At 37.4% G+C, this 22,997-nt stretch overlaps 3 protein-coding genes, 1 long non-coding RNA gene and 1 pseudogene across 5 annotated transcripts; 2 read left to right on the plus strand and 3 right to left on the minus strand.

Moving 5' to 3' along the window:
- Positions 1 to 4,776: 4,776 nt before the first annotated feature.
- Positions 4,777 to 5,906, plus strand: LOC147519206 (G-type lectin S-receptor-like serine/threonine-protein kinase RLK1). Its single transcript, XM_086594084.1, has 2 exons — positions 4,777 to 4,789; positions 5,218 to 5,906. Exons 1-2 carry the CDS (start codon positions 4,777 to 4,779, stop codon positions 5,904 to 5,906), a joined length of 702 nt encoding a protein of 233 aa, XP_086450210.1.
- LOC147519207 (potassium channel KAT3-like) lies at positions 4,791 to 12,409 on the plus strand. Its single transcript, XM_086590881.1, has 11 exons — positions 4,791 to 8,625; positions 8,719 to 8,934; positions 9,035 to 9,190; positions 9,294 to 9,351; positions 9,444 to 9,761; positions 9,939 to 10,178; positions 10,428 to 10,526; positions 10,639 to 10,671; positions 10,783 to 10,968; positions 11,079 to 11,766; positions 11,970 to 12,409. The coding sequence occupies exons 1-11, from the start codon at positions 8,450 to 8,452 to the stop codon at positions 12,077 to 12,079; spliced, it is 2,280 nt and encodes a 759-aa protein (XP_086447007.1). The 5' UTR covers positions 4,791 to 8,449; the 3' UTR covers positions 12,080 to 12,409.
- LOC147519208 (uncharacterized) lies at positions 9,046 to 10,414 on the minus strand. The gene is made up of 3 exons (XR_015212080.1): positions 10,110 to 10,414; positions 9,705 to 9,809; positions 9,046 to 9,179 (listed from the first exon to the last, which is right to left on the minus strand). It is a non-coding gene; the product is annotated as an uncharacterized LOC147519208 (long non-coding RNA).
- Positions 12,364 to 17,173, minus strand: LOC147519209 (mannosyl-oligosaccharide 1,2-alpha-mannosidase MNS3-like). The gene is given in 7 exon segments (XM_086590882.1): positions 12,364 to 13,245; positions 13,327 to 13,380; positions 13,382 to 13,473; positions 13,965 to 14,162; positions 14,664 to 14,925; positions 15,666 to 16,591; positions 16,677 to 17,173. Coding segments are annotated over 7 exon segments (1,902 nt in total). The 5' UTR covers positions 16,758 to 17,173; the 3' UTR covers positions 12,364 to 12,956.
- Positions 17,174 to 17,251: 78 nt separating this feature from the next.
- Positions 17,252 to 22,759, minus strand: LOC147519210 (CBBY-like protein; annotated as a pseudogene). The gene is made up of 12 exons (XR_015212079.1): positions 22,431 to 22,759; positions 22,294 to 22,343; positions 22,150 to 22,213; positions 22,019 to 22,067; positions 21,864 to 21,932; positions 21,048 to 21,111; positions 19,885 to 19,965; positions 19,367 to 19,521; positions 19,180 to 19,264; positions 18,017 to 18,160; positions 17,570 to 17,704; positions 17,252 to 17,440 (listed from the first exon to the last, which is right to left on the minus strand). The product of XR_015212079.1 is annotated as a CBBY-like protein (transcript).
- Between the last annotated feature and the right edge of the window lie 238 nt (positions 22,760 to 22,997).

The raw sequence follows: 22,997 nt of genomic DNA on the forward strand, positions 1-22,997 counted from the left end.
ATCAGCTCAATATAATTGCTCCTATGAAATGCGCAAGATTGGCTAGAAGGATGGTATATTGAGTGCTTTGCCTACAAATTTGATGGAGACAGAATAGCTGATCGGTTTCCTGCTCAAAAGTGGCACGACTAATTGAAGCCAATCTTGAGCTATACAAGATCTTGCTTACCGTGCAAAGTTATTTGCACAACTGTGTCGTAGTAATTTTTTTATTTTTATTTTTTGAAAAACAAACAAACAAACATTCAGTTGAGGTAAGATAACATCCATTTTTGTAGTATTGTAACAAGCAGCGTAGAAACATTGAAAGATTATAGCAATTCTCCAACTGTTACAGTGTGGAAAGGTTCTTCTAAAGATAGCCTGCATGTTGATAGCTCCTGAGAAACAAACCCAATCGTGGGCCGAGATTCAGGGTTAGCATTTATGCATGCGAACGCTAGCTTTATAGTCAAGGCAACTTCGTTGCAGATCTCTACAGTGGGTGGTAAGGGACGTTTGTTGAAGATATCCATCAGCAATACATTTCTCCACTTGCTGAAGATGATGTTGTAAGAGGGATATGTATTCACCAGGATGGCTTCCCATGATCACACCGAAGCTATACACATCACGTTTTTCAGCCAACCTCATTGTATACGGCTATATGCGACCTTAATAATAATCAGTTAATGAAGAAGAAGAAGAGTGTATGAAATACATTATTCAATCTGACCGTTACCGAAAAACTTGTTTACCAATCGGACATGAGAAAGAGGAGAGAGAGTCTTACAAGGGGTCTAAATAACCGTATGTTACTGCAATTGCAGTCCAATTGGATGAACTTGTATTTAGAACTCTAGCAATGCCGAAGTCTGCAACACTGGCACCATATTTGGAATTCAACAAAATATTGTTGCTTGAAATATCTCGATGAATTAAAGCTGGTGTCTGGTGAGCATTCATGATGCATATAGGATAAGGCGTCAGCTACATTTCGAATAATCTTTATCCTCTTCTTCCAATCCAGCCAAGTAGCTTCCTCCACATTTCTCAATAGTTTGGCCAAGTTCCCCTTCTCCAGATACTCATATACCAGAAACGAGTGTCGAACATGTGAACAGAATCCATATGGTTTCACAATGTTTCGATGCCTCAATTTCGTCAATGCTTGTATCTCAGCTGCAAACGAGTTTAGATTGAGCGCCTCGCCATCTTGGATTGGGTGAAATTTCTTCACAGCCACTACTTGTCCTGTTGACAACACTGCTTTGTAAACATTTCCATATCCTCCCCCTCCAATGCAATGCTGCTCTTTGAACCCTCTGTTGCTTCGATGATGTCCTCGTATATAATTCTTCCATCATAATTCCAGATGTGAAATAAATCTTCACACGTCTCTCCTATCTTTTGGCTGGATACTCTTTTTTTCTTATGCATAACGCAACAAATTTCGATAAACGCCAACAACACAAAAGAGAGCACTCGAACTAAGGTCTGGCAGTTTTTCAGGCTCTTTGGAATGAGGCCAATGAACTTATTGGAGTTAGCACTGAAATTCTGAAGTACTCCACCATTACATAGTTTTGGCAAACGACCAGATAACTTATTATGAGATATTATAAGCTGTGTCAGCTTCAGTTTTATTATGTTTCGAGGGTGGCGACCAGAAAGATTATTATATACGACAGACAGAGTGGTGAGGTTCTGAATTAAGTAACCTAATCCTTAATTAATTAACCAACTGTCGGGATGTGAGCCCTAGGAACAGAACTAGGAATAATGTGAGCCCTGTCATTTGGCCTATCGTCGATGGTATTTCTCCAGAGAAATAATTGTTGAAAAGAATCATGTGCTGGAGTTGGGAAAGGTTGCCAATATATATGCACGGGAATGGTTGCAAAGAATGCATTGTTACTGAGATCCAAAGTAACAAGATTTGGAGGGAATGAGTAGGGAAAGTGTTGAAGGGTGCCTACCAAACCTATGCTTTATAGGTTAATATCAACAATCATCCCAACTTTGTTGCATGATATTCCAAATCAGTTACTGCAGGTCTGCAGCGCTAGTGGTAAGAAGAATTTGCATGACCTTGACCCTGAGCTGGAGTCCATAAAGATAGAAGAGAATGGTTTCCACCTTGGAGGCTGTTTTTCCATTTGAGAAGCACGTAGGCTTCTTCGTCGCTAGGAATGTTAGAAGCGGCCTTAGCATGGAAGGAAGATGTCATCACCGGGAAAACTATTAATACAAGGAAAGAGTAGAGTATCATATATGAAGTGTGCTGAAGCCATGACCATTTGTTTTTGGTTATTGCAACTAATTCACTGTCTTTGCTATGTAAGGTGAGAAGTGCTGCTGCTTTATTTATGGTTATGTGAGGAAAGAAGACAGTATCTTCAAGACAATATATAGCCGTTCATGCTCTGAGATACCCCCTCTTTGAAGAGGGTCCATATTTTTACCAACCAATTACAGTTCGATGTCTCTGTTAGGTATAAAGGGCCGTATGTCCACAAATTTGCACGCAGATTTGCCGCCCTAATCTCTTCCATTATACTTTTTTTTTTTTTTTTATTTTTTGAAAAGTTTGTTGGGGTTAAAGCAGACCCCCATCTGTTTATTGCACATAGAGAAACATTACATACCCTTCCTAAGAAGGAGGTACATATAACATAAGGCATCAAGCCTAAAACACTTGGGATTTCTCCCTACACGTACAGTCCCGAAGGAACAAACACTGGCAAGAAAACCACAATCAACCCCATCAACCATAGCCTGAGGGACCATCTGCCTTCAATCCACAAGCCCCATGCAAAGACAAAGGGAGCATACAAATACTATAGTAGGCATGAAGCCCTCACACAAATGAGATTAATCATTACACATACCACTAGCAAGTATTCATAGGAATCGTCTCATTTGATCTCCTACTTTTTAGCCTTCAATTGCTTTACTATCTGAGGATGGTCTTTCCTAAGATGAAGTTGCGTTTTCTCATAGTCAAAGAAAAAACACCCGCAAGCACAACACACGTATGTGAGTCCCAAAGTGTCATCCCAAAACTCTTTCGTATAATCCTCAATATACCTCTTTTTGATTTTGGTTAGTGACTTTACCTTCTTCATCATTGCAAGAGTAGACTCAATTTCTCTAGAAGAACGCTCTTGGATTCTTTTGTTTCTTTTTGGCTTTACAGTTGACCAATCCTCTGAAGACGTTTCATGCCTTGACCTATTTTAAGGCAAGTGGTCATTAAATATTTCTTCCTCATAATCTAATAGGTCATCCATATCATCTACCTCCTCATTTTCAGCGCAACTAACCCTTCATACGTATTTCTTTCTCGGTTATTGGGTAGTTGGGGAAGAGAAGTAATCCTATCTTGGTGACTCTGAATAGGTGTAACCATAATGCTCTCCTCAAGATCTCTTTGGTCCCCAATAACACCACCTTGCACCTGTGCAATATCAGTTTCCATATGTGTACATACCACTACACCTGGTGAGATCAAATGAAAGTTACTCTCAATTGCTCTTTGTAAATAGGGAGCAAAGTTCACCCTTATGTTAGATTGTGCTCCACTCAATCTAATTGGTCCATTGTCCTTTGGAGTTCGAGGCTGAGGAGCCAACCCTTCACTCTAAGCAAACCCTGAGAGATTGGGGTTTGAACATGACTATTGTGAATCACTATAGCAGTTGAAACTGTTTCTTCCTCACTCACACGATTTGTCTCTATATCCACTTCCTGACCTACATAGAGAACTAATGCATTATTCTGAACCACATTGTTTTTCTGCTGGCTCATCATATCTTGTGTGTTATCCCCCAAGTTGTTGTTGTTCCTCTGACTCCCATTCTCACCATCATTAGCATCTATGTTCGAGGAACTATTAGTTTCACCCCTCTCGTCGAACATTCCATATGTGCGATGACAGTTCTAACACCACATCTGGTTATAGAATGCCCAAACTTGTTGGATTTCTCGCATGATGAAGGCTTCCATGTATATTCCACACCAACAGCTACCTCCCTCTCCTTCACTTTGAACCTCACTGTTGGTTCATGCTTGTGGTTCACTGGGATCTCCACACAAACCCTTGCAAACGACAGTCTCTTCCTTTTAGCAGTTGCATCATCCATGAACATAGGACCTCCTACTAAGCTTGCAACATATATATGATAACCCATCAAGTGTCTACATTTCTTTTGGAACATCATTAAGCTTCACCCACACTGGAACAGTGGTAAGTTTGTGTCTTTGAGTATCAATACCCACACTCCATGGTTTAAGCACAAAGATCCTTCTAGCAATAAAGATCGGACCTGCTTCTAGAACCATTTGTCTATCCTCTCTGCAGGTAAAACTTATATAGAATAATTCTTTATCAGTTGCATGTTATATCAAAATTCGCCTCAAGTTTCCAAGTTTTTGTCAGGAAATCTTTAACAAAGGAGAATGATAATCTCTTATCAAGGAAGTAACCAACAATGTAGTCTTTCCATTGTTTGATGCCCTGATCTACCAAATCATCTGGGACCAATGCTACCCCATCATTGATCACTGGCGAGAAGCTTTTGAGAGTGGTAAGATTAGTTGACGCAACCAGACCCCTTGAAAAAGGGCACTCCAAGTAGTAGGAGTAGCATTGTCTGTTTCTAGCAGAAGTGTTAGTGGAAATCACCATAGTTTATTTGGGACCAATACTTTATTTTTCTGGGACCAGTACTTTATTTTTCTTATTAACAAACAAATTGAAGTTTACGTTGGAATTGAAAGTTATTAAGAAGTGTAATGGGAAAGCTACGTATATTAGTATATATAACAAGAAATTTCAACAAAGTGGTATTCTTTACGTCTATGTATGAATCTTATGATCAGTTTAACAATTGAACACGGCTTTATAGTCTTGTTTCTAATAATGAAAGGGACTCGGGCAACAATAATAAGCAGGAGAAATAAAAACCTCTAATGTCTGTTGCCGCCCTCAGGATAAATAAAGTTGAATTACCCTATTGTCCTACATAAATTTCCCAATTATTAGAAAATCTGCATAAGAAAAATATGCTTTGCTGAGGGTATAACAAGGAAAGAAAAAACAGTCAGGAATCAGGAATGAGGAAGCAGTAGATATGAAGTACTTCTATATAACTTTTCTTCATCGTATTTTCTTTTTGTTGATCTCATTGTCTCCATTTCATGCAAAATGATCATCCCCATCCAATATAACTATAGGTTCATCTATTTCGAGTGAGACGAATTACTGGCTTTCCCCATCCGGTACCTTTGCTTTTGGCTTCTACCCGCTGCGTATTAATGGCGGTATTGTTGAATACGTTGTTGGGATCTGGAACGAAAAATCTTCTAAAAGAACCCTAGTATGGGTTGCTAACCGTGATGACCCTCCATTCACAAATCCATCGTCCATTGCTTTCACTCAAAATGGTACTCTTGTTCAAGTTTCGGGCAGCAAGGAAGTAGCCTTAGTAGGTAATCTGCCTGAACCAGCTTCATATGCTATGATCCACGATAATGGTAACTTTGTGCTGTACAATTCCAATAATCATGTCATATACTCATATGGGAAAGTTTTGATTATCCGACCGGACACCATTCTTCCAGGGCAAACACTTAAAGTTGGTTCTACTCTCGTTGCTAGCAAGTCTCAAACTGATTATCCGAGTGGGAATTATAGCTTGAGAGTTAGTAGATTTGGTCACATAAATATATTCGACGATAGAAATTCCTCAATCATCAACACAGTATACTCGGATGATTCTGGACCTCGACAAATTGAGATGGTATTCCATTCGAACAGTGATCTCTACATTGTCGAGTGGGATGGTTTAGTCGTCAAGGACATAATGACCATGAAACAAAACAAAGATGGGATTTGGATGGTCCATTCATCAAGGGCAGCTTAATGGCCAAGGAAGAGGGACACAAATTGGGTGGACTCGTAATGTATAGGGCTACATTGGCTTCTGACGGAGTTTTTCACTTTCGTAAGGAGGCAACCTAGTCTAAAACCATCATGGACTATTAGTTATCTGGAGCAGAGTCAATTTATGTTTGTAATTTCTTTTGTGATGATTGTAATTGCTGTACTTGTCGGCGCTAGTTTTCTCGTTCTTATTATTTTGTGCACGTATGCTGGTCACCGTTGGATTCCAGACCCAGTAAATTCAAAGCGCGGAACAACTAAGAAACAGACGCCTGGAGACAGTGGAGTCCCATACATAGTGTGTGTGTGGGGGGGGAAGAATCGATCGGGTGTGATCTCTTAGGTGTGTATGTGACTGTATTCATCATTACATTATTTGATATATAGATCATGATCATAATGTGGCTATCCATGGTTTCAGGTTTGGGAAATTTGACACATGATTGTTAGTGCCCTTAGATTTTTTTGTCAACATGATATGATCTCGCCATATAATCACCCCTCCACCAATTTAACAGTGAAAATTAAATTAATTGATTAAAGTTCTCCAATCTGTTGTCTATAGTCTCTATTATGAAATTTTTTGTTTTTCAGAATTTTCGCTTACAGCCCTTCTCTTCACCTTCTTCTCTTTTTCTTGCTCTCTTTATATATCCAATTAATTCAGAATCTCATCCAAGATAACCATAGTCCTTAAGGTTCATCTATTTATATCCATCCATCATCCATTTGTTTCAGTCGACATTGCATCATTGCGTTACTAGGCAATGTGCTTCATATGCTATGATCGAGCCACAATAATGGTACTAGCCTATGTAGTCACGTCATTTTTCCTGGACAGACTCATTGGCTCATTGTCTCCAACAAGTCATTTTGTACTAATTCTGCTCCCTTTGACAGACTCATTGGCTAATTAAAGATAGGAAATTAGGGTCTCCACCCTTCCAAATACACACAAAAAATAATCAAATTGGGTTGACCGTGTTTCTTTTGTGTGTATTGGGAGGAGAACCTAATTTCCCAACTAGTGGGTGAATGGTAATACTCGTTAACCCTACTTTGAAAGATGTTGAGGGAGGAGTTGACAAGAACAAAGAGAAATGAACTGCAATCTGCCACTGTTCGTGGTAGCGCGTGGCCAATCTTGAAAGGTCTTATGCCTCCTCCAAAACATGATCTTTTAATGTGAAATGAGTTCTAATCGAATTTCTCCACCAAACAAATATACCATTCACCCAACAAAAAAAAAACTTACAAAACTAATAACGACATTGCTAGTTGCAGCAATTCAACAGATTCTAAAATTTTCAAAAACACTACAACCATACAATTGAAGTTTGTCATTTTGAAAATAAGAATAAACGGATAGAAATTAATTAGGGATAAGATCACACAGACTTCTTGTGTTATGTGGAACTTTATCTAACTATATTCCGTGGCTTCAGTAGAAGTATTTATTCCTATTTACTTGTTTCCGTATCTTATAGGTAACTCAGTGGCGGGGGGCTCACATTAAACTATTAAAGCAAGTTAGAGAAATGGTAATGGAGGCCGCCAGACCCTCATCCTAACACCAAATAACAATCATGCAGTAATCATCCATGACGACCATGGACAGCAAAAAACCCAACAACACCAAAAAATAACTAATTGTTTGTTAGTTGCATGCAGAAAGTTTTCCTGTAGTATAGGACACAATTGTCTCGACTGCAGAACTTATCAGCTAATAATACTCAAAGGTGGTCCCGAATTGCAATTGGCAAATGATCGAGGTGTGGTCACTGACTAGAACTAATTGGGCTTGTGGGCATTGAGTTTGAGATGGAGATGCGTCAATGATTCACTAGCCCGAGAGACTATTCAGCATATATCCTATTATCAACTTAAAATGGAGCAAAAATTACTCATGGCGTGAAATACTTTTAGACCTTGCATGCGTTCTGATTGTTATCAACAAGCAAAACAGAGTGGAAAATGAGAACTAGTCTTGTAACATGGTACTTTTCCTCAAAACCAAGCTACGATTGGTCCATGTGACATCCATAAGCCATAAACCTATCTGTTTGGTTAAATTTAGGATTTGAGAGGGAAACCCAACATGGTCTTTCCATTTAAAGTAAGCTTCAGAGTTCATAACTCTGTAGTTCAGGTGCTGATGATAAAGCACCCACCACCCTCACCACCCTCAACTAACTTTCCTTAAACCTCACATGTTCTCACTTACATAGCATATGAACCTCATGTTTGCCACTTCCACGCTTTATCTCCAACTAATCTTTTCTTTCTTCTGATTATTGTTTTTGTTTTACCTGTTCTGTTAAAACAAACTCACTTAAACCTTGTGTCTCTTTATTATTGTCCTAGTTCTGTAGTCCGTCACATTCAAGTCATAAGGTAAACCTCCACTAGTTGTTTCACCAGCTTCTCTATTAATAACCCAATCTCCACACCTTTACCTCAGAAAGGTTTTTACACTCTCCCATACCGTAGTTGTTAAGTTAGCTGCTACCGTCAACCAGTAGTATGTCGTTCTCTTGTGCAAAATCCTTCGTAAAACAGTTCTGTAACGACGAGTTGCCAACAAGAAACAATGACCCAACGTTTCTCGCGGACGATCTCTTGCCATCACTTGGAGCCAGGATTAATCACTCAACCAGACTTAGAAAATACATAATTTCTCCCTTCAATCCTCGTTACAGGTTACTAGCCATATATTGGACTTAGCTTGTTGCTACAATTACTAGTTTGTGAAGAAACAACTCACTTCAACTTTATTTTTTTTACTTCTCCAGGGCGTGGGAGATGTTTCTGATTGTTCTGGTTATTTACTCAGCCTGGATTTGCCCATTCGAATTTGCATTTCTTTCCTACAAGCAAGACACATTGTTTGTTATTGACAACATTGTCAACGGCTTCTTTGCCATTGATATCATCCTAATGTTTTTTGTTGCGTATCTCAACCGCCAATCATACCTTCTGGTTGATGACCCAAAGAGAATTGCAACCAGGTTAGTTAGTCCCTAAGGCAATGCAGCTCAGACGGCTACATGTTTCACTTATTGGTTTTGCATGTATATGATGTTTCAAGTAACTAAAATCCATCAACAGGTACATATCTACCTGGTTCATTTTTGACGTCTGCTCAACAGCACCATTTCAAACTCTCAGCCGCCTCTTCACAGAACATAACAGCGGTCTTGGTTACAGGGCACTTGGTATGCTCCGACTTTGGCGCCTTCACCGTGTCAGCTCCCTGTTCGCAAGGTTCATCACAAAATTCAAATCTCTGCTTTTGGTTTCTAGAAACTGCAAATTGTTCTGGTGGAACAACAAGAATATTCATTTAGCCCATTTACTTTCCTTTTAGACTGGAGAAGGATATCCGGTTTAACTATTTTTGGACTAGGTGCACAAAGCTCATCTCAGTAAATCTCTAATCTCATTTTCCTTTCTCCTATTCATATCTAGCCTATATATTATCTATCACGGGAAAACTTATTTTCATGTCCATTCACAGGTAACTCTGTTTGCAGTTCATTGTGCTGGATGCTTTAACTATCTAATTGCAGACAGATATCCAGATCCCAAAACAACTTGGATTGGAGCAGTAATACCAAACTTCAAAGAAGAAAGTCTCTGGGACAGATATGTAACTGCTATGTACTGGTCCATCACGACACTAACTACAACTGGATATGGGGACTTGCATCCCGAGAACCCAAGGGAGATGTTATTTGATATCTTCTTCATGCTATTTAATTTGGGATTGACTGCTTACCTCATCGGGAACATGACCAACCTTGTCGTGCATGGAACCAGCCGTACCAGAAATTTTGTATGTAATATCACTTTGGGAAAAGCTTGCACTTCGCTCTCATTTAATCTGCACAGAAACAACGGCAACAATAACAGACATATGAGCATGCACTTCGCTCTCATTTCTCCATGTTTTGATTGGAAAGGGAGTCCAGTTCTACTCATTTTGGTCTTAAATTGTTTTTCTTAATTGTAGAGAGATGCTGTCCGATCTGCTTCAGAATTTACAGCACGAAATCAATTGCCCACATACATACAGGATCAAATGTTGTCCCACATATGTCTGAAATTCAAAACAGAAGGACTGAAACAGCAAGAAACCCTGAATGGTCTCCCAAAGGCTATTCGCTCAAGCATAGCTCATTACCTCTTCTTTCCCATTGTTCAGAAAGTCCATCTTTTCCAAGGAGTTTCCAACAACTTCCTTTTCCAACTGGTATTACTCCATGCATCCTATTTCGAACGACTTGTCTTTTTCTCTTTTTTTTTTTTTTTTTCTATTTGTGTTTATTTGTTTGTTTGTTCGTTTTTCCTTCTTTTTTTTTGGATAAAGTCTGATTTGAACTTTTATGATTCTATACACATGGTTGGTGGAGCAAATGACCATAGCACCAGTTGCACAGTAATTTTCTCTTTGTAGTTTGAATTACAGCGGATATTTAAGTCATACTTTTTGCATGAAAAGGTTTCAGAAATGGAGGCCGAGTACTTCCCACCAAAGGAAGATGTGATCCTTCAAAATGAGGCCCCGACAGATCTTTATATATTGGTTTCAGGAGCTGTGGTCAGTGATAATTATTCAGTTTTATAATTCATTTTGATATAGAGCTTATGCAGATCAATACACTGCCAATATAAATCAGTTGAATTTGATCCGTAAACGGTTGTACTTGCAGGATTTGACAGCATCTACACCTGGGCATGGGAAAGTATGGACCTCCTTTGTTAATATATGTTCACTTAGACAGACCAATGCAATTATGGAAATGCCTAGTAACTTAGTAAGTAATAATAACAATACCTGAATATGAACTTCACAGGTTCACAGAAAGGTAACTGCAGGAGAAGCATTTGGGGAAATAGGAGTTTTATGTTGCCGACCACAGCCGTTTAATGCTCGGACTGCAGAGCTTTCCCAAATCCTACGACTGAATAGAAACTCCCTGATTAACATTGTCCAGACAAATATGGAAGATGGAAACATTATGATGAACAACCTGGTTCAGGTACATACTCAGTAGACATGCATCCTTCTATCATGCATATTTAGGCTTAATAGCATTCCACTTTATTTCTCTTTCTTTGAAAATTATAAAAGAAAATGGCATTTCTGCAGAAATTGAAAGACCCTGGAAGTGTGGGTTTTGGAGATGCAGACGCATATTTGGGATTTCTCATTAAAGAATGGTTAGATGAAGGACCTCTACGGGGTATATGTACTCAAGGACATAAAGTATATAATCCACAAGAAGATCCATCAATTCACAAAGGTAGAGACATATACATTTCCATGCATGACTCTGCAGAAAAGGAAGAAACAGACCATATCTATGAACTTATCAAAGGTGGAGCTGACATTAATTTGCCAGACAAATACGGGCAAACTGCTCTTCATGTTGCTGTCCGCAAGGGGCATGTAGAAATGATTAAGCTTCTTCTCGAACAAGGAGCAAATGTGAATAAAGCAGATGCAAGAGGGTGGACACCAAAAACTTTGGCGAAGTTACTAGATCAGAAAAGCATCTATGATCTCTTACAATATTATGAAGGCGGAAACAGAAATTTGGAGGATAGAAAACCAGAACCTATTGAGCCAGAAAAAGGTGAATCTAAGTACTCCCATTGCTTCCAGGTAGCAACAGAATCCCATTCTGGAAGCAGTAGCAGTAGCAGTAGCAGTGCTAGCCAAGTTATGAGCTTGGCCAAAAGGAGAGTCACAATACACAAGAACTTACAAAAAGAAAATCAGCTTGGGAAGTTAATACTTCTACCTGATTCTTTGGAAGAGCTACTTAGAATCGCCGGTAAGTCATTTATTATCACCAAAATAATTATTATACATCTGAAAATCAAAATGCAATAAATTAAACCTTTAAGCTTAAACTAACTAAAGTAAACACAAAAGGGGAGAAGAAATAAGCCTACGCATCCCTAGATAAATCCGTAAATTATGATGACATTTGTTCATGCATTTTGGATATCATACTTGTACCTTGTCAAAGTGCAGGTCACAAATTTGAAGGCTACCATCCTACAAAAGTCATCAACATAGAGAGTGCAGAAATAGATGATATAAGTGTAATCCGCGACGGAGACCATCTGTTTCTCCTTCAATAATCAACTGCAATTAGCAGTGATAGAAAACACATCTTGGAAGGTTATAATGTAGAGTGCAAAATACAAGAGTAGTTATGATGCAGTACATCCTCAATGAGATTATATGTACACGATGTCAGATTTCAAGCATGGTCTGCAAAGCCAGCAGTTCCGTTAGTGCTATTTCATTCTCCTCCAAAGTGATTGAATAATCACATGGATAAGAGGAGCTGATATAACCACTATTTGAACGCTACAAATGTACAATGTAGTCATGCATCATCAATGTAGCTTCAAAGGAATCCTGAAAATAATATTAATAATATAAAGAATAAGGTATCTACTGTTCCATTTAGCTGCCCTTAACATGTTTAACCATTGCAAACGCCAATTTACAAAGACAACTTTCAAGATCTTGTTATATAAATAAAATAGATACAGAATCCAGGCTGCAAAATTTGGTGTAGGACTTTAAGTAATATAAGAATTCATGTGTCCCTGCAGGGGCCTTCAGTTACATTTTGTTGCACTATAATGATATCGGGAAAAAAAAACACTATGGTAGTGATCCAAAGTCACCAATTTATGGAGACATCATTCAATATAGCAGTGGGCTGGCAATCCAATAGTATAGATGTCCAGAGCGTTTGTTTGTTTCTGAAGAGATCAGAGTGTCCCATGCTGAAGGGATATATAAAATCACTGATGCTCTGCAAAAAAAAAAAAAAAAAAAAAAAAAAAAAAAAAAAAAAATAAAAAAAATCTTGTGAGCTTATGAAGAGAACAGCCAGTCGAGCAATAACATGCCTTCTTCATACTCGCTCATTCCGCCACTTCTGACATTGATCACAACACAGACATGTAATCAATTTGTTAAGCCCAAAGAAACCAAAGTGATTCAAATTCCACCAACCCAATTGCATAAATATCGACTTCTCTTTAATAGTTCAATGGAGTGGAAGGGGTGTGCTTCGGTATTGAAAACAAACTTATCCAATGGAAGGACAGTGCTCTCACTAAACAGCAAATATATATACTTCAATGTCTCTCCCAAGAAGAAGGTCTCCATCTTGTCTCTTCTTTCAGGGGGGAGTTTGGTGACGTCATTCAGGGAAGTAAAACCCCCAGAATCAACCTTTGTATATTTTTCAAATGCCTCAAATATCTTCCAACCCCATTCACGATATCTGCAGAAGAAGAGAGTTCTTTAGTTTACAGAATTTGAAATATAACAAACATATTATGACTTGAAAACATATAGACCATACTTTGGGTCTTCTGTGATGCGGTACAAGACAAACAATGATTCCACTGTTTCAGGGCAAAAGATTGTGACGGTCAGCAGGCTTGATAATTATATCATTGACATAATAAGAACTTTTGTTCCCACCATCAAGGCCTTCTTCAGAAAACCCCTGTTTAAAAATAAAGGAAAAGTCAATTCCCTAATTATAGGACGCAGGGAGATCTGACTGTAAACTTGATATTGAAAATTAAAATTGGAAATAAGCCAGTTAAGTGCCTTAACCCATTGACTGTTGCAGTAATTAAATTGATAATTAGTACTGGTTACCGCATGCTACTTTTACTTCAGGCAACTGCATTGCAGTAAATAGATATGCTGCTGGCAACCATAAATTCTTAAGAATGATATACCAATTGGGAATCATGAAAACCCTAATGACAGGATGATCCACATCGATGATATTATCAATCTGATGGAACAGATATGGATGCCAATTCAAATGCCAATAGAGAAATAATGTATGATTGGACGAGGTTGATTGTGGTTTAACAGAGAATTTTGTACCACCTGTTTCAAATGTCATGGACCTCTCCATCACTTTCTTAAGTCTGTAAGTATCAAGACCATTATAAACCAAATTATGTGTACCAACTTTCTCACCTCTACTTTGAAGTAAGCAATTTCTGGAGCAAGGCCTGTGGAAGTGACTGAATACATCTCAAAGCATGTCTTTGTAAGATCTTCAGCTAGTTTCAAATTCTCCAAATCTTCAAAGGATAACAAATTGTCTTTCATTGCCTGTTTCTTTGTAATTCCTTTAGTTGCACCTAAAGCAAGAGTCCCCGGCAGGAAACACACCTGCATATGACATTATTTATGTCAGGGGACACATCTAGACCAATTCTCAATCAACAGATTACTACTGATAATGCTTACCTAAGGCAAAATAAACCATGCAAGTGAATTCTTAAGAAGATGCAGCTAAACTCATTGCTCGAATATGTGCTTCTTACATTACATTACTGTTGAGAAAAAAAAATGCATTCTTGATGGCAGCATGTCATTACACCTCAACTTCATGTTATTGTAACATTGTACATTTGTACTTAACAATTTGATGTAGTTATATGATTATATCTATATTGAAATCTTTCTTCTTCTTCTTCTTTTTATCAAATCATGCGTACTAACACCAACTTGAATATATGTGTGATCTACGAACCCTGCACATGTCCAAGTGTCCAACATTTTCATTATATATGGGTTACGAAATCTTCCATAAGCATATCAATTGACTAAGGCAGAGCTAAGTACTTTACCGGTTACAAGAAAATCTATAAACTAAAAAGTATCACATACCAGGTGATCCATTTTGGGACTTAAAGTACTTTCAGATCCATAAGGCAGCTCTCCAATAAAAACCAATCCATTTGGAACAGATTTTCTCACAAGTAGGTTCCTAACACCCTTCATTGCTTCTTCATACATCTCACGCAGGTAATGAAAATCACTATCTTGACTTCTTCCTCGCTGAAGCCAAACTTTCAGTAAGTACTCATAGTAGCTGTCACCGCGTGATCCAAGTCGAATGTTTTGTCCACTGAACTCACCAGATTGAGGACTACTCCCACAAAAAAATAAAAGTTTACTTTCCCTTTGTAATTATTTTTCCATAACACTAATAGCAGAGCATGTAGCAAGACAATGTAAAGTAAGACCGAAAAGCACAGATAGAGCAATCATCATACAATTAGCAACTAAGAATAACAAAAATATATATATCATTTCAATTACATCAATATAATTAAGTAAAGTGCTGTAAATGCTTTTCACTCTTGGAGATATAGTCTGGCATTAGGGTAACTCTTCGTATATTTCAACTTCTCTCATCCATGGCCAAAAACATAATTAAAAAACATTATCGAAGCTGAAATGTCATTTATCTTAACTATGTTCATAAATTCAGGATATACGTCTTACGCTAAAGTAATCAAGCAGAATTAGCCGAAGTTAGTATATCACGAAGACACAATTGTTGGAAAATTTCACGATGAAACGAGAAAAGAATTAAGTAGGTCACTTCCGTGTCATCAATTAGGTTCATGATCTGAAGATTCAACATCATCAGCAACACATAAGATTTCCTTTCAATTTGATATACTCAAATGCTTACGAATGTAAACAATATTTGGAAGTTGTGTTAAAGAGGCTGGATGATCATGTAAAGCATGCAATGTAATTTCCAAATGCCAGGTTGATGCCTATTAGAAAACTTTATGACGGATCTTTTGTGTGTAAGCATACTATATTAAATGACAGAAAACTGGAAGCATAAGTAGTTTGAGATAGAAGGTCTCATACTTGATGTATATAGGCACCAATCCTTCAACTTTAGGAAGACTTCTTATATGTTCGAAAACCTTCATGGCTTCCACACCATACTTCGAATCATTTGATACACTACTGAGATAGTTGAACTCAAGCTGTACAGAAGAAACCTCAGCAGTACTGCTCAATCCGTCAGGTGCAGGATGTCCTGAACTATCGCGAAGAACAACATCACTGAACGGAATAGAAGTAGGACTAGCAGTAAAGGCAGACAAAAGACGATCCGCCAAGTTCTTTGCAATATCCAGATAGACACTTGGTTTAGGACCATGAACTTTAACACCATCCACCCCATGCTCCCCTCCACTTAAATGATAAGCACTAAGAAGACCACCCAAAACACGTATACTAGTTTCAAATAAATTAACTTGACCTTTCACAGTAATTCTTTCTAACAAGTGCTTTTCAATCCACGTCCCTGCGTCCAAAACAACATCATCAACACCCATTATAATCGCCGTATCAAGAGCATCCACAACCGTAGCACCTAAACCACCTAAACCATCAGTTCCCCTCTGACTCAACGGCATAAGCTCGTCATAACCCATTGCATATTTCTTATAACCAGACCACGCATGAATAAATGCTTGTTTCACCTTATGTTGCCTATCTGTCCATTTTAACTTATATTTTTCTCTATCAAGACTAGAACTATTTTGATTACTAACTGTTTCATCAGGAGATAACCTCGGAGGAAGGCGTGGCGGTTTTCTAAAGAATTTTCGAAATCCTTGGACACCACCACCATAGATTGTTGCTTTATCAGAAGGAAGTGTACTTGTGTGTGTCAACATTAGATATGCTAAACCACCAATCATTAATAATGCTAACAATTTTCCTGTACTACATTTAAAACAGTCGTTTCTGATACTAGTCTTCAACAACAAATGAGTCATCACCTGGATAAACAAAATAATAATAATAATAAGGGGATTGAATTAGAAACAATTAATAAGAAGAAATTTGTCTGATGAGGTGGCAGACCTTGAAGAATGATCGGGGACGGAATTTGGCGTTGTCGTAATCAACATCTTTAATTGAATACGGTAGACCTCCTTTCGACATCTCTCTCTCTCTCTCTTTTATTACAATGATTGATGAAATGAAGTTGGCATTAGAGTTCTGTTATATGTTGAGTGTGGTGGAGTTGTAAGATTTAAGGACAGAGATAGATTGAGATCGGGATGGACAGTGTGAAAGGAAGGTGAAGACTGACAATTGTCTTGCCACGTTCGTACGTTGTTTCCTTTGTTTTATAATTGAAGACCAATTGCTCAGCTGGGGTAACTTAATTAAAGGCGTTGCTTAGAGGCAACACATTACAACAGGCACGTATCTCAGAAAGTCACACAATTTAAGTAAGGAATCCAGAAAGTATATCTACTGGGATTTTGTACTCCTAATGTATATCCACAATTTAAGCATAGTCTCGAAACTGTAAGGCAGTATCTTTGTTTGTCTTTTGATATTGCTAACGTCTGCAGGTTCAGATCCAACGCTAGCCTGTAGAACAGAATTCTTACACATCTTAATGCTCACTTCCACTGTCCCTGCATGATATGAATCGAAGGTTCCATTGTAACTTTTGAGTTCTGGCCCTTCAATGGTCATGGTTACATTCTACATCACACATTCTACCAAGAGTTGCTGTGATATAAATAATTCCCATTAATTTGCCAAGAATTACTAAAACCCTCGCCTACCTCCTCTCTTCTCACGCTGTCTCCAACCGCATGTGAAGGCTATACCTGGAAAAAAAAATTGTGTTGGCAAATCAAATAGAGCAAATTCTTCTGTAAGGGTTCCGACACATACACCACTAACCATGGCACTTCCAGTAAATGAGTTTGTAACAGGAAGATGGGAAACACACTCACCTACTAGATATGTGCTCAGCATGCCTTTAAGCCTCAAGTTGGTCTTTTTGGAGTAATCTTGAGACTGTGAGATCTGGTCCTCCAAAGCCATCCATTACAGCATTAGCTGAAGGAAACTCGGTTCTAGATGTCAAGCTATATTCAAAAAATAATAATAATAAATTTCAAATTACAAATTACAAATTACAAAATCCACCAGTTACATAAGTGATTAGTTGTTTTCAACAAGTAGACCTTAAAGTACGAAAGGAATAAACACTGTGATATGGGTGGCGTAAGCGCATAGCATTAATTATGTGGAATGCACTAGAGGTGCCAATAGAATATGTACTAAAGAACAAAACAAGTTCAACACTTGCTTGGTAGGAATCAAGAATCTCTACAATCTTAACATGGAACAAAAGTTTCCATGAAAAAGCATATCAGTAGGCTTGTAAAAGCACCTACCTGCTCCTAAGTACGACGCATGGCATGCCTATGCGCTCGGCACCAAGCAAACCAGACTTACTTCCTGCAATGAGCACACAGTTTTGTACAGGAACCCCTGTATATTCTGCTCCCGCACGAAGTGTAGCCACAATTCTTTGAAAGCTGAATAAATGAACGAGTCATAGGCTTATTGGTAACTTTGGAAACAGAAAGAATCCACAAACTATATGTATGTATGTATGTGCTCTTCACTCCTCCATACCATATTTAAGTCACAAAATAGAAACCCCTAATTTAGTTTTTTTGAGTATCAACGCAATTATAAGGTAAAACAGTGAAAACAAAAGTAATTTGCTAAATTGGCAAGAATCTAAGCTGGTCGGTACAGGATTATCAATTCGGATACAGTCTTTCATGCCACAGACTTGTTCTTTCCAGATCCACTGACCCATGGATTAGTCCGTCCATTACTTGATCTGATCAATATACCCCCACAAGAAATCAACTTCACTGAAACCATGTAACCATCCGATTTCTTTTCTCATCAAAGATTTGATTCACATAAGAATGTGATTAAATAAAGAAATTTATACAAACAAAAGGTTAAGCCTTAATATAGGAGTAGGTGTACCAAGGGATAACCCAACATTCTGTGTGTGATTGAGAGCAATATACAAGGCATAAACAGGATAGGAATTTCTGTAGTAAGAATTTCTAATTTTGGTCCAGGGCCCACCTGATCCTTTCCCATTTTGGAACCAAAGGCATTAAGAGGACCATTTAATTTCCTAAAGATAAATGCATCTGTAAGTCTTAAGTCTTAACTGATGTAGCAATTAACTTCTGCATCATTTACTGGAATGGTCGTTAAATATGTCTCAACAGCTCCACAATGAACTGAGATTCCGATCTCTACTAATCAATGATACAGTGACAAACAGACTGTCCACAGGAGGTCCTGGATAGTGAAACTAGTTTCATGAGTATAAAGCTTACTAAAATTCCTCAAGTGTTGTTGGAAACAAACACAAAGACATTAAGACAGCATTCTTGGAGCAATATATTTCCTCACAATATTTGCAAATCATTCCTATTTCTGTCTTCTGTGAAAAACTAAAAGCTTGGACTTCTCCAACATAAAATTGACAATTTTTGTAAGAGATGGTAAGATATGGAGATACCTCTCAGTTGTACCGCTACCAATCTCAACGCTCACATTCAGCATTGCCTCAACCTCTTTGGCAATCTTGTGTTTCTCAGCATTAGCTGCACCAGAAAAGTATAAGAAGTCTTTTAATTAAAAAGATCCCCCAAAAAGAAGAAAATATATAATAAACCAGGCCAAAAATCTCAGGATCGAGAATACACCTGCTTTTCTTACTTCCTCTGCCAATTGCTCATCCAACCCAGAAGAAACACTTTTAGAAAGTACAAGCTGACCATACAAACTTCTTTCCACATCCTCCTTCCCAACAATTTTTATCCTTGAAATTCTTTCTTGACCAAGCTTTTCAATGATTGGCCTAACAGTGTTTAACCAGAAAAAGGATATCAGAACGGTGCAATGCCATTGCACCAATATAACACGATGAATGCAGTTTTAGATTGTAGACCGAAATACTAATCTAAAGAATAATATTTTGACCAAACCTTAAATACCAAGTTTTCCTCTTGAAATTATACATTTTTTATTTTTCGAGAAAAAAATTTATAGATAGCTATCTTCAATAGTTAAATCAAAAACAAATTATAGAATCCTTCATTCATTTATTTATTTAATTAGGAATCTCTTTATCACACAGTTTTAAAATAAATTTGGTATGTGTATCATCAAAACAGAAACCTAAAGAACATATTGAAGCTTAAACATCAGTATGAATAATAACCTTGTCATTTTCTCATCGTTTGTACAGTATGCTGTTAGTATGACGACAGGTATACCTCCAACAAGTGCATCATCAAGAAATCTGTCAGAAAATATCCACAACAGGGAAGAAAAACAAAGTCAGATACAGGAGAAAATTAAAATATATATATAAAATAAAGACAGACAACAAAACAAATGAAAGAAGACAAAATATGCTTTACAAACACGAAACTACTCAAATTCACCATAAATAGAGAATGAAATCGTTTACACACACTTCGTAACCCAGCTCCTCTAGATGTTTTTCACTAACCCATATAGTCTATCATGTAACTCAAGATGTTAAAGTTGACATGATCAAAAAAATTGGCTAGGTCAACTTTGCACCAATACATGTGATTTTATACCTTTCTATCATTATTATTTGAATAGCTGTGAGAACCTTATTGAGGATCTGCCTTTTTCCTTGAAAGAACAACAACCAAGGACCAGTTTGAGTCTCAAGTAAAGTAATAAGGTAATAATATAGGCACTACACAGAATACTGTAAGACTTTAGGAAAAGGCCAATCAATTAATGTAAAGCTATCTCACCTGAATAGCTTGATCGAGCGATTACTTCTTAAGATACTAGCATGTGTAGGTGTTACCCGTCACAAAACTACACTAGTGTACAAATTTCATATCATATTTTGTACGAGAACACGCCTACTTAAAACACAACAACCTAATACATGTCAGTCTCATTAAGAGTTACAACGCTGTTTAATTTGACAATTGAACTGGAATACAAAAAGAAACCTAAAGAGTTAAATTTTTTTTAAAGGTGGAGAGAAAAGTAAAATAGGAAAACAGAAATGAGCGGAGAAAGGATGTGGCTTGGTTTTTTGTAGTCTCCTATCTTGCATCATCCTTTATTATTAATACAGAAAGGTGTAAAGTGGCAACTATCCAGTTCCTACGTAATTGACCACAGGGATAATAAGATAAAAGAGCATACGGAATTTACATAAGAACAAAGGCAACAAATAAAAAGTTTCCATAATGAAAAGAAAAGGATTTGCCAGTATCATGGTAATATACACAAAACATTGAAGCCTATGAGAGATTGATAACCCAAGCAGGGTGGACATCATTCCAATAAGAATCCACAACAAAACAAATTAATAGACAAACAACTCACTCTTCTATTCCAGGTCGTAAAGGCAGACTTTTTTGTTATAAATCAACTCATCCAATGCATTCCGCTGCCAGAATACTAAACACAAATTTAATGATTGGCACAGAAATTATGACCATAAAAACAGTTAAACCACGAAAGTAAAATTGTTAAATAAGAACCACGGAGAAGTTTAGGACATAAGAATGGACCAAGAAACTTATTCGGATGAACACCCACTAAAAAAATTTAAAAACAGAAATCGGAAATCTTCAACTTAAACAGGAAACAAATCAAGACTATATTGTGTTTCTTCTCCCACAAATTCAAGCCAACTACTTCAACAGGTAGTAACATATTAATTACATCTACTCTATATGCATTAAGAGTCTTAGAGATGTATGATTAAAGGCTTATGATGCAAACTGAAGATAGATCCTGAATTCTAATTTCATCGAAGACAAGTGTGGCATGGAATTTATTCATTACATGTCAAGATCTAGAAACCATCATTAACTCTACTAATTCAAAGATGTAATGAGTAATGAGCAAAACTTCTGTCAAAGCAAGAGATGTTGATTGAATATAACAATAGAAGGTGTGAAAACAAATCAACTTGAATGGAAGGAACAGCTTTGTTCAGCTCACCTCAGGGCTCAAAGTAGTGGAATAAAATTTCAAAATTGTGACTATTATCAGAATCCTATAACCTGATACATACTAAGGTCTCTGGTCTATAGATATGTTTGCAACAATTTCATTATGCTGAAGACATTATGTCCTATTAGTCTTACTAAAGTTTTCAAGGTATATACAGCTAATGCAAAATCTTAAAACTACCTTTTCCCGCATAACACTTTTCATAAATGATTCCTTCTCATTTGTGGGTAAAGAAGTAGGCCAACCAATCTGCAAAATGAATTGAACATAAAAGGAAATAAATGAAAATGATAAAATACATGAATGAACAAAAACATGGATATTTCAAAGCTTACCCTGTTAAAAAACAGGACCAGCATCCTCTCCTCATCATCAAAGGCTTTCCTACAAAGTAACCGATACAACATTACATACCAAGTCAATAAAACTGGTTATAAGTTAAATATCATGAGTAAGCAGTACAAACCTTACAAGGTCCAAATAAATAGGTTCAGTCCAATTTGCACAGTCAAGGCCAAGTTTTTGAAATGCTGATAAAACAAATAAAACTTGGTATATCAATCATTGCATTTTACAATACAGTATGAAAGTCAGTAAAAAAGTGTGCTACCTAAATTAAAGGCTTGTCGATTGCCCCAGCGATATACATCCATAAGGACTCTACAATGTAGAAAGAAACATTAAAGTAAATGGAATCCAAATAACATTTTAAATTGCAAAAAGAAAGAGAAGTTTTAGACAACAAACCCTTCCACTTCTAGAAGAATAGCAAGGTCCTGAGAAGGTGTGTCATCGTTATCGTTTACCGACAGTGAGCTGGTTGAGTCAGCAGCGGAAAAATGAACAATTCCAATATGCTTCTTTTTTCTTAGAGAAACAGGAGCAGTATAAACAGTAGTACTAGTAGAAGCTGAAAACAAAGGAAGTGTAATGGAGCTGGGCCTGAGTTGAGGAGGAAGTAATGGTTTGGTGGATGAGAAGATCGTTGTTGTATGATGATGATGAAGGCTAGTTTCCATTTTCTGGTTAGTCAAGAGAAAAAAGTAGTGGATGTGTTTGTTTTCACACTTGTTCTCTTCTGTTACTTCACTATTTTGTTACTTGTTGCCGGTTTATATATGTGTGCAAGTGGATCGGTTCGTAGAACCCAAACCCACGGCCCATAAACTACGGGAAGTTCAGAACAGATATTTCGGTCTATCTCGAATTCTCGATATAGTGTGCAATATTTCAGTTTGAGATTTAGGTCAGGGTGTTTTGGTTCAACGCGAATACATAATAATGCCGCAAATAAGAAAGGTTTGAACATTGTGC

This window comes from Coptis chinensis, chromosome 2 (genome assembly GCF_015680905.1).
Source record: "Coptis chinensis isolate HL-2020 chromosome 2, ASM1568090v1, whole genome shotgun sequence".
Classification (NCBI taxonomy): domain Eukaryota; kingdom Viridiplantae; phylum Streptophyta; class Magnoliopsida; order Ranunculales; family Ranunculaceae; genus Coptis; species Coptis chinensis.